Below are 16,091 nucleotides of genomic sequence, written 5' to 3' on the forward strand. Positions count from 1 at the left end.
AATCTAAGATTTCAGTGTGGAAGAGAAATCCAAAACAATAATGAAATTGGTTTTTTGGGAGGTTTCCAATGTAGTTCAAAGACCTTATCTTGTAAAACTTGTGAGATATATATATATATATATATATATATATATATATATATATATATATATATACACACACACACACAAATGTAATTGTAGAAGGCCTGATGGAAGATTGGTCCTAAACCAAATTCAGAGTTTGAAGATAGTTTTGTTTTTCCTGAAGCCGAACTATGGAATTCCATACCACCAGATATAAAATCAGCTGACTCATGCCAAGCTTTCAAAAAGCTTCTTTGTCTATATCTACAGAAACAATCATTTGTATGGTTTTGCTTAACTCAGTACTACTACTCTTTAAAACATTGTTATATCACGCAATCACCTACATGTTTTACACATGTTCACTACTACACTTTGTATGAATCCGGCATGTATTTGTCCTTAAAGCCTCATGTATATTTTATTATAATTTAATTGGTTAAATGTAGTTTAATACACAGTGCATCCTTCTCTGGCTCCTTGCTGGGCCCCTCTTTGTCTGCTATGGTTCTCTGCCCACACATGATGTCATTGCAGCCAATACATGTTAATAAGCTAGTAACTAAATTTAGATACGTTTTCATGTTGAACCAATCAGATGACTGAGTTGAAGCATGTGATCAAAAACTGTCAGTTAGGCATCACTCATATAACTGATACACCTGTAGAGATGCATTCCTTTCAGTGCAGATGCTGCATTTAATTTTAACATTATTTGCAGAAAGAACAACCAGCCTCCCCTCCTTCCACCATGTTGTTTATTTGGGACATTTCTTGCATAGCGTACCATTCCTGCTCTGTTTTAGGGGCCCTTTATCAAATCGGCTAATGCTATTGCCATTGCCAAATTTAATGCATTCACAACTTTGCTTTTGACCCCCTTTTTGTGTCAGTACTTAAATGTACTCAACTATTATGGTCATATACTTCATGCCTGCTTCCTACTGTGCATGTATGGAGTATCGGCTGATTTTTGTTATCATAGCAATCCTCATGATCAGACTTATCGAGTTTCGGTTATCAGTGTCCCTATATACCTCGTATCAGCCCCTTGCGGCTCCACATACAGGTGTCGGACACTCTTCACAACCCTACAAACTCACCCAAGTCTCTCCAAGGTATTCCTATAGAAACAATTCAGAGCTCGGCTGATGCAGTGTGCTGTGACAGGATTTGCCCCCATTATGCCAATGATTATTTATATTTACAATAAAGTTTATACTGAACCTATGTATTTTGTGTTATTTAAATGTAGCAGTAAATCAATTGCCTAGTTTTGTAATGGCATTTTTTGCCAAATGACACCTCATCTTGTAAAATTTGTGCATTAAATGTAAATCTGCAAATGCAGTTGTAGAATTTAGCCTCATAGAAGATTGGTCAGTTGATCAAATTGTGTTATGATTGTAATTATGATTATTATTATTATTATTAAGTAGTCAGAGATGGGTTGCAGTGATATCTAAGGATGAGTAGAATCCTGCTGCAATATACATGCAAATATATGAATTATAAATAAAAAGGGCAAAGACTGTGATGGAAACAAACTCTTCTATTTCTCATAATCTTAGCAACCTCAATGTGTATGGTGGCTTTCTAAGTCACCAAGTACAGCAAATGCATGTGGCAACTGTTTAATAAGATTGTCAACAAAAAAAGAGATCAGACTGTTTGTTTGCAGTGCTTGAAGGGTGATTATGGACATGAAAACAGCTAGAACTTCCAATGATCTATTAAAATTAATCAGGCTGTGAGGAGTTAACATTAATTATGATGGACATTCCTCCAGTCAACTTATCAGAAAATTGCAGTAGGCAATGAAATAGTTTTATATTACTTCTATCACATTCTTTTCTAGCCATCGGGTCATGATCTTTATAAGAATTATTTTGTCAAAATCTAACTTCAAACTTGAAAATACCGGACTTCTGGTTCTCCCATACAGTGCTCTAATGAGTGGGTACTGTAATGTCATGACCTGCTACCAAATCAACAAATTGTAAATACAGCTAATATGAACAGTTATGTGAAATTTACATACTTACATTATTAATAAGGAAGACTGTTATGGGTGCTGTATAAAAGTAATAGACTGCACTGATTAGGCCAACTGTGCTGTTAGATGGATCAGTGAGCATTGCTAGTTTGTCAGGCTGCTCCTGTGTCCACTTGTTTTGGAATACTTTTGATCTGATAGACGCTTCTGCCTCCCAATGTTGAACTGTGAATCCATCCGTCTTTGGCTTCACCTGGTTTTTGGCAACCTTCTCTTTTCGTTGTGTCTGCAACTCATCTCCCTCCATGTGGGTCTCAGATTTGTCCTGTAGCTCAAGTGATGCTTGATTACATGTGAACTTGATCAATGGTATCAAGAAGGGGAAAATGATGGAAATCAGGATCTGACAGAAAGGAGAGAAAAAAAATAAAATAAAACATGCATTATACCATTTCCATGTTCTCAGATGTCATGTGTAGTATTAAAAAAATCTTAGGAGAATCAAAGATCTCAGAAGCTGCCATGTGTAGTGTGAAAGATCTCAGAAGCTATCATGTATAGTGTGAAAGATCTCAAAAAGCTATCATGTGTAGTGTGAAAGATCTCAGAAGCTGCCATGTGTAGTGTGAAAGATCTCAGGAGCTACCATGTGTAGTGTGAAAGTTCTCAGAAGATATCAATGTGTTACGTAAAAGGTCTCTGAAGATGTCATGTGCAGTGTGAAAGAACTCGAAAGCTTTTACATACAGTTCTCAGAAGCTACCATGTGTTGTGTTAAAGATCTCAGAAGCTATCATGTGTAGTGTACAATATCACAGAAGCTATCAATGTGTAGTGTGAAAGATATCTAGAGCTACCTGAAGTGTGAATTTTTTTAGAAGATATCATGAGTTGTATGAAAGATCTCTGTAGCTATCATGTGAAGTGTGAAAGATCTCTAAAGACATCATGTGCAATGTGAAAGATCTCAAAAGCTTTCATGAGCAGTGTGAAAGATCTCAGAAGTTGTCATCCTGTAGTGTCAAAGATATCAGCAGTGTGTAAAATCTCAGAAGCTGCAACATGCATTTTGCTGCTACTGTTAAACGTTCAAAATAATTTAAATTTGTATAGCGTAAAACACCTGAATTAAAATAAAGTACATGAGAATAGCAGTCTTACAACCAGGTTGGTATTACTACATTTTCCACTTGTTTCTGAAGGGAAAAATATAACTGATTTCTTTTTCTTTTCCAAAAAGCAGATGAAAAGTAGTTAAATCATTGACCTAAAAAAAATAAAATTGAAGTTCAAGCACCAAATCAGCATTTTTTATACTGGGCCGAGTTCAAAAAGCATCACTCTACATGCAAGATAATAAATGAACAAATTATCCAACAAGGCTTACCTGTCTTACATAATAGTTGCCCATTTTCACAAAGCACATTTATGTAACATTTTAAGAAAACACCCATTCATAAACTATCTCACAAACGTTCTATTTTCAAATATAAATGTATAACTTAAATGTATAGTCTCTTGTTCATAATACACACTTGTCAAAGGTCTTGATGATACAAATATATTTACCAAGTTTTATCTAATCTCAATGTTTGTTACAGGCAGCCACTATTAGCCCTTGCTGGCCTAAGCAAAGCCTCACCTAAAATGTTGGTAAATGACAACAAATGTTTAAAATTGCTTCCAAAAGAATCCAAGCTGGTCAAGTTCAGGTTGATTTCTGTACAAGAAGTCATTTTTAATTGTTATTTTGGTAGTGTGTGAGCAGAGATCAAATACTTAGCTTCTTTTTTATATAGATTTTTGGATTCAAGATTTCAGTCTCCTGCCCCCAAGTTATAAAAACTGTCTGGCTCAGCATATTCTTTGCAAAGTTTGATCTCTTTGACATTCTGACCAAATTGATTTATGTCTAATAATAAGCTCTCTAAAATCAAGACAGAAATTCCAGTTCAGCTGTAAATTTTGCAGTGTATAGATAATCCACATTATCTACATGAATGTAAAGCATTTAGCCTGAATGCATTATGGTTCACTCAAGTGAACACCAATAACCTTATGAGAACCTTGTAGTGTAACATTCTAAGGAAATTAAACACAAAACATAGACAGTGTAGCACTAACATGCTCTCTTTGCACCTCTGCGGTCTCAGGTTCAATTCCTAGTCATCATTTGTGCATGAGTGAATGGTTGCATGAATAAATGAGTAGATGTTTTCCACAGTTCTCCAATATCTTCTGCTCAACCAACATAGAAGTCAACAGAGACTATGTGGTATAAGCTTTTAAAACTTACTGCAAATCCACATAAAATATAAAAAGCTTAAATCTCAAAAGTAACACCAATCTGTTTACCAGCCAGCTCTGTGTGTACTGTGCCATCCTCCCTTTCCAGATGAGATTGAGCTTGGTCTGACAGCAAGTGTGTCCCATGAACTTCATCAGATCACTGGCCTCTGCCAATGTAAACAACGTGGTGTCACCATATATGGTAATCCGCCTTACTATAAGTTGACGTGCTAACTGACTATTTTTGCTGTAGCACTCTCCCAAAACATCTGTGGCAAAGTCTTCATATTTTCTAAATGTGTAGAAAGAAGAATTTAATGTAACGGAGCGTGATGTAACATTAATAGCCTATCTCCTTAACCTTTTCATCAGGTGACATGTTTGTGAACTTTACTGCTAGGGATCCAGGGCTCAATCCTTGACAGAAGTTTTGTATCTGAAAGCTTGTCACCAAAATACTACCATCAGCGGAAAAAGAAAATAAGAAGAAGATTATCTGGTATAATCATTGACCTAAATTTTATAAAACTGAAAGGCCAGCATATCCAAGTTCTGTTACTAATTTTATTAAGACCATACAAGTGGGTCACTACTACACCTCTCCTCTTAAAACATGATTCTCTATAATGTGATTCCTGATATGACATGGTAGTACCATGGACCCCAAAATCAAAATTATTTTAAAAAAAGTTTTTGGGGGAGGGTAAAACTAATTTTAATTATGTAATACTTACCTGCCGCTATTGCGTAGTGAACCTATTTTCGTGCCAAAAACTAACTATTCATTTGATGTGAATACATCCTCTTAGAATCAAGAAAAGGTCAGAATGACATTTTGCACTATACTCTCTTATTTTGCATACCACTCTGAATTTGACAGTTAGGAAGGTAGGCTGATGTTTTAGTCAAATAGATAAAAAACTGAGAATATGAGTTGTACTCACCATAGAGGGAGAGGTCGATCTATAGAAGGTTGATGTCTGAGTCCCATATTGTGTCATAACAATCAGCCCGAGAGAGAAACACAAATAAGAGATGTGTTGCAGTGCTCTACCTCCCTAATGGGAGGGTGCAACCCATGGTTGCAGTGCTCCACCTCCCTAATGGGAGAGCACAACCTGATGTCAAGATGTTCTACCTCCAAAGAGTAAGGTGCAACACACCATTGCACTCTGCAACCTACCGAATAGGTGGATGCAACCTGCTAGAAACCAGAGACAACCAGTGTCAATAAACAAGGCATGAATCTCACTTCTTTGTCTTGCAGAAGGAAGCTTCACTCAATGGTTCACACAGGGCTTGGTTAATGACCATAAGAAACAAGATGATTCCATCTGGACGCAAGAAAGAGGGACACAGGACTCTGGAACCCAAAACACAAGATCTTCAAGGCGATGGAAGCATGATAGCCCTTGAGAGTGGTACTTAACATATTTTGGTCTTAAAAGGGAATAAAAGGAAATCAGCAATGAAGTTAAGGGAGGCAGAGACTATCAACGTGTTCCTACCCGGCTGTAGAATGTCCATCATATTCCATGAAAAACGCTGGAAAACGCTGGAAAATTCTAGCATGGAAAACGCTGGAGTATTTGGACTAATATTCCAGCCTCTGTCCAGGGTAGGCTGGAAAACCCTGAACAATTCTTGCATGGAAAACGCTGGACAATTCTAGCATGGAAAACGCTGGAGTATTTGGACTATTATTCCAGGCTATGTCCAGGGTAGGCTGGAAAACCCTGGACAATTCTAGCATGGAAAACGCTGGAGTATTTGGACTAATATTCCAGCCTATGTCCAGGGTAGGCTGGAAAACCCTGGACAATTCTAGCATGGAAAACGCTGGAAAATTCTAGCATGGAAAACGCTGGAGTATTTGGACTAATATTCCAGCCTATGTCCAGGGTAGGCTGGAAAACCCTGGACAATTCTAGCATGGAAAACGCTGGAAAATTCTAGCATGGAAAACGCTGGAGTATTTGGACTAATATTCCAGCCTCTGTCCAGGGAAGGCTGGAAAACCCTGGACAATTCTTGCATGGAAAACGCTGGAAAATTCTAGCATGGAAAACGCTGGAGTATTTGGACTATATTCCAGGCTATGTCCAGGGTAGGCTGGAAAACCCTGGACAATTCTAGCATGGAAAACGATGGAAAACCCTGGACAATTCTAGCATGGAAAATGCTGGAGCATTTGGACTAATATTCCAGTCTTTATCCAGGGTAGGCTGGAAAACCCTGGACAACACTAAAATTTAGCTGAAAATTGTTGAAATATTTTATGAAAACGAGATTTTTAACAGTGATGCAACTTTTATTTGATGATAATTTCAAGAAGAACATTATCCAAATTACCCCAACCAACTCCTTGTATTGACTGTGATGTTTAGTAACTTTTAAACAAGGAAACAAAAATTAAAAACTATACTTGTCACTGGTAGCTTAATAGGTTGTGCACTAGTATTCAGTAGACAACATGGCTTAAGTTGTCATAAATATTGCTACACTTCTGCTGGTGTGTCATAAAATCCAGATTACTGGCTCCTTAACATCATCCAAGTTTCTAAAAATATGTTCTCTTACTCTAGTTATAGTTTGAATTTATTCTGAAGCAATCTTAACAACAAAATAACAGAAATTCACGTTAATTTCTATCTCAATTTTAATTAAAAAAATTTAAAATATTTTTTTTTACACGTGTTGTTTCATAGTTCTTTCACCACATTTCTTATTTTTCTGTTGTCACCACTGGAGTCTGTGGAAGTGATGGTACTCTTGATGGTTTAACCAAATCGCAAAGCTTCTATCTCACCATCACCTCCCCAATGTTATACTTCTCCTTCATGATTTCTGAAATACAAATCATTGTATATTAATGAATAGAATCAAGCAAGATTTCAAATTTATTTCAATCCCATATATATATATATATAGAGAGAGAGAGAGAGAGAGAGAGAGAGAGAGAGAGAGAGGGGAGTGAGAGAATGAGAGTTATGTCTGAAACATTTCATGCAATTACAGTACTTTTACAATACCTGAGGTTGGTAATTGTAATGAGGTACTTGGCTTGATGACTAACTTGATAGGCTTAAAAACCTGTGGTTTCCATCACAAATTAAACTGGCTACCTAACTGCTCCTGTGGCCTAAGTCTAAGTGGTTAGAGCGCCTGCTACGGGTGTGAGAGGTCACAGGTTTGAACCCTTAACCGAGTCATACCAAAGACTTATTAAAAAAATGGTACTATTAGCTGCCTTGCCTGGTGCTCAGCATTAACCCTTTACCTCATGCAAGCGTCTTTTGACGCCTCTACTCCATTCACGTGGAAGCGCCTTTTGACGCCTGCTGTAAACATCAGCCATTTTAAGCTGGTTTTCATAGCGCCACCTTCGGGGAAAACCCCCATTTAGATACTACATTCATTTCTGTGAATGACAATTACATCGGATCACGTGGTCACTGTTTATGCCCTGGTCGATATCTGCTATTTAAAGTAACTGGGTCATAATCTCCACTCTCCAAAATGGAGGTCGCGGATTTCATTCAGTACTTAGGAAGTTTTCACGATTAGAATCAGAACTACGAAAGATTCAATAACTTAGGTAAAGGCTCTGATATTGATGCAGGCAGCAATTAGTTTTCATAAATTATCAAATTCAGATGACTTAGTGACGTAGATGCAGACGACAAATTGTAAATTTCAAGTATGAGAAATGGCAGCTACGATTGGTCACGCGGCCTCACTGACATGACGGTGAATGAATCCTCTCAAGATTTTAAAGCACGTAAAAAATTCTTCAGTGAAAAAAATTTACGCAGCTATAACAATCAGACTTTTAATCTCAAATTTTTCCACACATAATAGATGTGTACCAAAAATGTAAAATGGTTACAATTGCTGTTTAACATAAAATACACTACAATGCTTAACAGTTAACAGGCAGGCCTATGCGTATGGAGTCGTATAGGTAACAGGTGCTCTATTTATAGCATGCTGCACTTTGTAATTATGCTCTATAAGGTAAACGGTTAAAAGGTTAGTGTTAGGACTGGTCAACCTGGTGTCAAGATAATGTGTCTGGGTAGAAGACATTATGCTACACGTCTGTGGCATGATATCCCAGTGCTAGACATCACTATAAATTGCCACACTGCAGACATTGTAGCGATGTGACTAAACATTCGTTACAGCTACGTTACTAAACATCTGAATCACGCACACACAAACTGGCTACCATATACATGCAGTTGTGATTATACCATTTAAACTGAAAGTAGATTTACATTGTCCATTTGAATATTGCCTGTCTACACTACAATGTTTCAAGTAGTAGTTGTGGATACATTTAAATTTCATAATAATGTTCCAGCCTTAGTTCATAAAAAAATTTTGTTACAATTTGGCATATATTTTGTCATAGGTTAACAAAGTTTAAAATGCATGGTTAATAATTTAAAATATACCATAAATTATTTGAATTCTGGACTGGTCTTGGAGAGGTGGCCTTGTGTGTGCTTATTATTGGCTCTTGCCCCAGTTAGTGTCTTGCAATATATTCAACAGAGCTGTACAGCATTCTGAATATTTATCTAGCAGCTTTGTTAAAATCCAAAATCTGACATATTTCTGCCTCATGCTGGGTGTGAAAAAAAATTTAATCCAAATTTTCACCATGATGATTCATATGCACTAAGTTTCTGATATATTTACTTATCTATATACACAACTCCAGGTTACAGCTAATGTTCTAGACATTTGAATTTAAAACAAATGTGGTATTACCTCTCGCTTGCTTAATTCAAAATTAAAAGATCGAAGAATTTCAAGGAAGCTGTCGCCATCAAGTTGTTTACATAACTGTGCCTTGCCACTTTTTTCTGAAATTAAAGGACACAAACTAAACAAGTATTTTTGGTGAGGAAAATTGATAATCATTTCCAACAGTTTACATCTGTACATTCTTATTAATTATACAATAAGTTACTATTAAATATTACTGAAATGGCTGAATATAAATTGGATAGACAGAAACAAGCCATAATCTGAATTGAAGATTAATTGGAAAAGAGATCTACCGGTATATTTCCGAGTCACAGTCTAAAATTAATTAAAACAAATATAACTTATTGCTACAAATAGCACACTGTCTGGAAAATAATAACGAAAATGTAAAAAATAAAAATACCAGTCAGATCATTAATAATATCATGGGTGAATAAAATTTAAAGTGAAATTTACAATTTGGAAATATATATTCGCAAGGCCGGCACGTACCAACTTTTTTGAAAGACAGACACGAGATGACTGGTCATTGTGCATTAGGATAAGTAAAAAATGTTGCCAATTATGTAAACAAAGCTTAAAACATAACACATACCTTTCAATATCCTTACAAGTTTGACGTTTAATTTATCAGTCTTCAAACAGCATAAAAAAAAGAAATTGTTCCATAGGATATATTTCGTAATAGCTTTCCGTAAATTTACGTCACGCGAAGTCTTTCGCAGCTAAGGTACTTGGCGGCCGTGCAAATAATTTTGCTACAACTGGACTGAGTAATGACTTACCTGCTATTTTCGCAATAATACACTCATGGTATCCCTTGAATCCACGACAAACCGCCATCACTTTCTCTCCCGTGCGATATTCCTTCATTTCTTTTCGTGGCGAGTGTACATCAGCCATACAGATTATGCCTCATTCACCCTATAACCAGTGATATTTCTGGTTCAGTGGTCATCTTAAAATCCTGGGATATTTTATATTTTACAATTTCAATGACACTCCAATCGAAAATTGCGCCCAAATTCTAGACTGGTTATCCATAGCGTTTTACGGTGCCAAATTTGGAACCAAACTTTACAGAAACGGTTTTTTTTTTTTTTTTTTTTTTTTCATTTTACAGAAAATTTGGTTCTAACGCATGAAATCGAAATATGCCGGCTTTTTCAATGTAGTAATTGGTTTAAAAAAATAAGTACATAATTTTATATCCCATCATAGTCAGCTTCATCAGCCATCATCATACGGAACAACCTCGGCTATTACTGCGTGACAAAAACGTGACTCCGATACGTGAAGGCGAATACTTGACAGAAAAATCAGACATTTTGTTCTCTTTTGATTTATGATTTATCTAGAGTTAATATCTATACATCGGATACCAACGCCGTGATTTGGATATGTTGGGGAATGATTGGTTTACAGTAAAGTGGTTTTAGAAGACAAAGTTTACGACCAAGAGGCGATATCGTGTCGAGGTGTGGAACACAAATGGAAAGACAACACAAATTGGACACCCAAATATTATAGGTGAGTATGAAATAAACGGAGTCTCGACTTTATCTCGTTTGCCCAAGTATAAACTGACTATATGATTAACCGCCCAACACTATATATGTATGACTGATAATTAAATTGTAAGCAAGTATTTAAATAAATGTGAAAAGATATACAAGGTCAAAAACAAGTTTCCTTTTGCACCAGTTTTAAAATTAGAGTAGGTATTTTTGTTTTTCAATATATATGTATATATAACTTTCAAAGCAACCTAATTTGTGGAATTTTATTTTAACAGCCATAACCTTGTAATTGTCAGTCTTGGAAATGTTAACTCCAGTGATACCTGTAAGCCCAAACAGGGTTTGCTCTGGTATTATGATAAAGTTGTGAATTTCTTGAGTATTTATAGATCTAGTCCAAAAAGGTCTTTAGGTTACTGCTAAATTTTCAGACTGCAACATATATAAGTAAAATCATAACTTAAGTAACTTAAGTCCTGGAAAAAGAAATTTTGAAAAATTTCACATTAATCTTAGCAAGATTAAAATGTACACAAGTTTTACCATGAAGATGATTTTTGAACGATATGTTAATGTTTTAATCAGTCTGACTGTACAGTCTGTAAACATTTTAATGCTGTTTGTGTATTACAGGTACTGGTGTTCAGGACAAAATATATAAGCAGCTTGAAGTTAATTCCACAAAGTCCATTCCTAAAAGCACCATGTACTGGAGGAAGAGAAAACAATGGTAATTCCAGGAGTAATAGAGAGTTTTTTTACATTTTAAATAATGTCTGCAGCTGTCTCCCACAACAATGTTTATTTGTGTGAAGATAAGCATTATTCTTTATACATTTGTTCTTACCTAGTACATTCACAGCTTAACATGGCTCATATCTTAAACACAGTTTCATTACCATATCAATAATTTAAGGAATAAACAAATTTCACTGTACAACACTAAGTGGAATTTTCAGAGTTCAACAAATTCTGAGTATATGGTGAAATCATTCAGTATTTACAAACAGAATATTCAATGTACGTGTTTGAACAGAACATTCACTCTGTATGGGTTATCCAACACAGCATACACAATATATGCACAATGTACACCATATTTAACCAAAGCAGCCAATTACAGAAATTCCAGGAAATATCTGATCAGTATTGATTCTTGCAGAACAAGATATAATAATTTATTGTTATGCATTGTCATACTTCAGTTTTTAATTATTTAAAATGTTAAATATAATTTTTACTTTCATTTTTCTTATAATGCCCTAAAACGTTATGAAACTTGAGTTGTTTTTCTGAAAACATCACATACATTTATGAAGTGTATGTTGTATCACATGTACTTTGTATGATTGAGTATATTATTGTGTATAAATTACTTGTCATTTACATGCATTCATTGTGTATCATATTTGCATTACCCATGTTTAAATGATGCATGCATTAACATTGGATTTGTCAAACTAAACTACTGTAACAGTGTAATATTAACTGTACATATTCAATTCCCACAACAAAACAATAATGTTTGAATGTTAAGATTTTAATATGAATTATACATGTTCACTAAAATTTGTATTTCTCATTACAGTGTTGTTGATCTAGGTGAATCCAGTTCTGTTGGTCTTGGATATTATGAAATTGGTGACAGTACGTAATACTAATCTTCAAATATAATGAGAATATCAACAGATGAACCAACTAGATATGGTGACAGTGACATGAGTTTTTCATCTGACTCAGAAGAAAGTATAGAGTTTTAATCAAGTTCAGACGATGAACAGTATCATCAGGTGAATGAAGCAACTCAGTCTTACCCATCCCATGTCACAGATCCCCCACTTTATGTCATAGCCCTATAACAAGATATATATTGTAGTGAAATCACAAAGTCTGAACATGTTATTGTCCTTGGGGCTTTGCCAACAAGACATAATTTGTCAGATGCTAAATATGTGACTTTTTGGACTGAATTCAGTAAGGAGTATCTCAAATACAATTTTTATTGTGAGATCTGCAAAAAATTGTACTCCGATAAAGAAGAAATGTGTGAAACTGGGGGCTGTACAGGTGTACATAACTAATAATTATGAGCAAACATCTCTTTGGAATGAAGTTGGCTCTGACAAGAAAGAAGACTTCCTTTCATCATCAAAAATAGGATCAAGTGTCTTCGAGAACCTATTATTGTTGTTGAAATTAGAAATGCCATTTATGGTACTGTTCTCCCCAAACATCATGAAAAGGACTAAAATGGCTTTCACCACTGCACAGCAGAATTTCATACTTATACACTGTAGTGTCAAGCTCATGTGGTGAACAGATTTGGACATATTTATGATTTTATATGCACCAGATATTTTCTGGTCAGGATTTAACTAATTTTTCAGGATGTCTTTTCATACATGTATAGTTTGTGTTACACCAAACACCAACATTTTTGTATAGTGATGTTCTTTTGATAATGAACATTTAATTACATATGTGGTACATACAATAAATGATGTACTACTTCAACACTTGTAGTTTGTTTTTTTAAAGCAGGGGTCAAGTGTGTGTGTGTGTATGGTTTAGTTTGTTTATTTGACTTGTGTCCTCTATTTCTCAGTATATATTTATCATAGGTTTGAAATAATAGTTTAGTTTCAAGTTCAAAAATCTGTGTTACAGCGCAGTTTAGTCATGATTGTTCTTTCTTTAGGTAATTCAAAATAATTCTTTGTACCAATCTTGAAAATTGACTAAGTTCTTTTCCAGGGTTTTCCATGCTGAAATTTATCCCAAAAATTCTAAGTCCAAACTGTCCATCCTTTTCCAGGGTTTTCCATGCTGAAATTTATCCAAAAAATTCTAAGTCTAAACTGTCCATGCTTTTCCAGGGTTTTCCATGCTGAAAAAAATTCAGAGTCCAAAATGTCCATCATTTTCCAGGGTTTTCCATGCTGAAAAAAATCAAAGTCCAAAACGTCCATCGTTTTCCAGGGTTTTCCATGCTGAAAAATTTCAAAGTCCAAAATGTCCAGCATTTTCCAGGCATGTCCAGCATTTTCCATGCACAATGTCCAGGCTTTCCATGCTAAATTCTGCAGAATATTTCATTTTTCCATCGTTTTCCAGGGTTTTCCATGTTTTTCCATCGTATTCCATCCTTTTCCAGAGTATACGATGGAAAAAGTACAGCCGGGCACTGCACCAAATGCAGATTCTGCACCAGAGAAGTTCTGACTCATTGCAGAACTAACTTGTGCTAACAGTCAGAAGAGTGGGCATGCATATGCAAATTGGTGATCCCACTGGAAACTGTATGTTTTGACTGCCTGTGCTCTCTAACCCAGAATAGACACATAAAAGGGACTTCTTCCTCAGAGGGAAAAACAGGGACTCTGTTACTGAGTGGTTAAGAGACCATTCAGATGAGAAAAGTATGGTTTTTCTGGATAGACTGTCCATTAATATGTTATTCTGCCTGGAATGTGGTTAACTCAAACTGTGACATTCTCTGAGGCTGCCCAGAAGAAGAGGTTCCAGGCTATATGATGAATGTGTTGTCTGAAGAGACAAACTTGCCCCTTATCAGGTCAATGTACCCTGGGGCAAAGCTAGAAATACTGCTTCCATTTCTAGGTTGTTGATGTTGAGAGACAATTCAGCCAGGAACCATGGAGAATTATGCCCTCTGGCTCTAAATGAGCTCCAAATCTGATATATCAGTGAACAATTAGGAATGGTGGTCAGATGCATGCATGGGCACCCCCATTAGGAATCTGTCTCGATTCATCCATCGAGGCAAATGGTGGTGAAAAACTGGTCCTAAAGAGATCAGGGTTGATAGAGAATCCCTATGAGCTCTCCACCTTGCAAATAGGAGGTACTGTAGAGGACGCATGTGGAGACGTCCTACAGGAACCAAATCAGCAGAGGCACACACAGTTCCAAATAGGGAAAGATGAGGGCAAGCAGATAACAGTTTCTGCTCATAGAATCTTTAGCAGAACAGGATTCAATCTACCCAATCCAAGGGAACCTGAACCACATTTTGGTTCATAAGGAAGTTCATCCCCATGTAAACAAAGTCCGTGATGGAACAAGTCTCAACTTCTCGACATTGGGTAGGAGACCAAACTGAGTTACAGTGGACCAACAGTGGAACAGATCCTGATGCAGCAACTGAACTTGGACATTGTGAATCAGCTATACTCAAATAAAACAAATAAGACACAAAACAAACAGGCGAATGTAAAAAGATATAAACAAAACACAAAGCAAACAAGCAAACACCAACAAAATAACCAATGTTCAAATGGAGCAAACACAATTCAAGCTGGTTGAGTTACATAAAATGAAACAAAGCAACAACAGAAAATATGTGTTTCTACACACAGATATACAATACCCATGAGAAAACACTATTGACAAATGCACAAAATACAATACTCAAATGATCATCTTTATAAAGTTGGAAGACTTAGTATACAATCTTCACTGACTTGGTGGGTTACACGTTCACCACTACGAGATTTTAATTTGTCATTAAAAAATAATCATCCTTATGATAGTATGTAGAGCGAAACCAGAATCCAGGGATAGTCAATGTACCACTCTCTCTGTCTCTCTCTCTCCAAGGGGCCCTGAGTGGCCGAGTGGTCTAAAGTGCTCACCGTTCCGGATCACTGCCATCTCAACTCTGTCTGCGTGGGTTCGAGTCCAAGGCTCGGCTAGCATGGGTATGTGGGAAAGCCCGCCAGTAGCTTCTTGTGGGTCAATGTTCTTCCCTGGGTTTTCCAGGGTTCTTCCTCCACCAGTTAGACATGTATCTTGTGCTGAAAAATGGCGTCAAACCCTAGAACAACAACAACAACAACTCTCTCTCCAAAGTGGTTCAGGATTTAATGAAACCACATCTAAAATAGTTTCAAGGCCTTCTACAATGCACAATTGTTATTTTATGAGGTACTAATAAACTGAACCCATGAGTGTCTGCACATAGGAGCAAGGCCTTTGCCTGTAAAATTTATTAGCTGACCACTACATTCTTGCCCGATCCCAAACTCAAAATAATTCTGCAGGTGCCCATTTGAACCAAACTGATCAAGAATAAAAAGTAAACACTTCAAGCCAATTAAGTCCACCTACACTAGAAACTCTTCAAATAACTCTTTGATGTTGTCCTAGTCAATTTGAGGGGCAATCTTGATATTGTCAATGGCAGTGGCGTCATCGGAAAGAACAGCAGTATCGGTCTTGATTCACCTGTATTATTTTTATGGCATATGACAACAAATTGGCTGCTTCATTTAACAGCCTTACAGTTATATCATTCTGTCTAATCTGAAGTCACATTTCTGTGTTTTGCACTCTTGGCTCAATAAATGTCATCTCTTACAATGCAGTGGTGCCCTATGTTCTTTTCATAAAGTTGATATCTATGTGTTTTGTTCATTTGT

At 36.2% G+C, this 16,091-nt stretch overlaps 1 protein-coding gene and 2 long non-coding RNA genes across 3 annotated transcripts in view; 1 reads left to right on the plus strand and 2 right to left on the minus strand.

The window, feature by feature from the left end:
- The window catches only part of LOC149803618 (transient receptor potential cation channel subfamily M member-like 2), a 185,715-nt gene that overhangs the window by 79,829 nt on the left and 89,795 nt on the right, over positions 1 to 16,091 (minus strand). Inside the window, exons 16-17 of the mRNA XM_089953967.1 lie at positions 4,418 to 4,643; positions 2,112 to 2,465 (exon numbers count right to left, since the gene is read on the minus strand). Coding sequence (XP_089810093.1) covers positions 2,112 to 2,465; positions 4,418 to 4,643 — 580 coding nt within the window. The remainder of the gene's footprint in view (positions 1 to 2,111; positions 2,466 to 4,417; positions 4,644 to 16,091) is intronic.
- On the minus strand, positions 6,972 to 10,166 carry LOC149803620 (uncharacterized). The gene is made up of 3 exons (XR_016420234.1): positions 9,916 to 10,166; positions 9,131 to 9,225; positions 6,972 to 7,198 (listed from the first exon to the last, which is right to left on the minus strand). It is a non-coding gene; the product is annotated as an uncharacterized LOC149803620 (long non-coding RNA).
- Positions 10,420 to 13,082, plus strand: LOC149803621 (uncharacterized). Its single transcript, XR_016420235.1, has 3 exons — positions 10,420 to 10,660; positions 11,284 to 11,380; positions 12,239 to 13,082. It is a non-coding gene; the product is annotated as an uncharacterized LOC149803621 (long non-coding RNA).

This window comes from Sinohyriopsis cumingii, chromosome 3, assembly GCF_028554795.1.
Source record: "Sinohyriopsis cumingii isolate HCF-2022 chromosome 3, ASM2855479v2, whole genome shotgun sequence".
In the NCBI taxonomy this organism is placed as follows: domain Eukaryota; kingdom Metazoa; phylum Mollusca; class Bivalvia; order Unionida; family Unionidae; genus Sinohyriopsis; species Sinohyriopsis cumingii.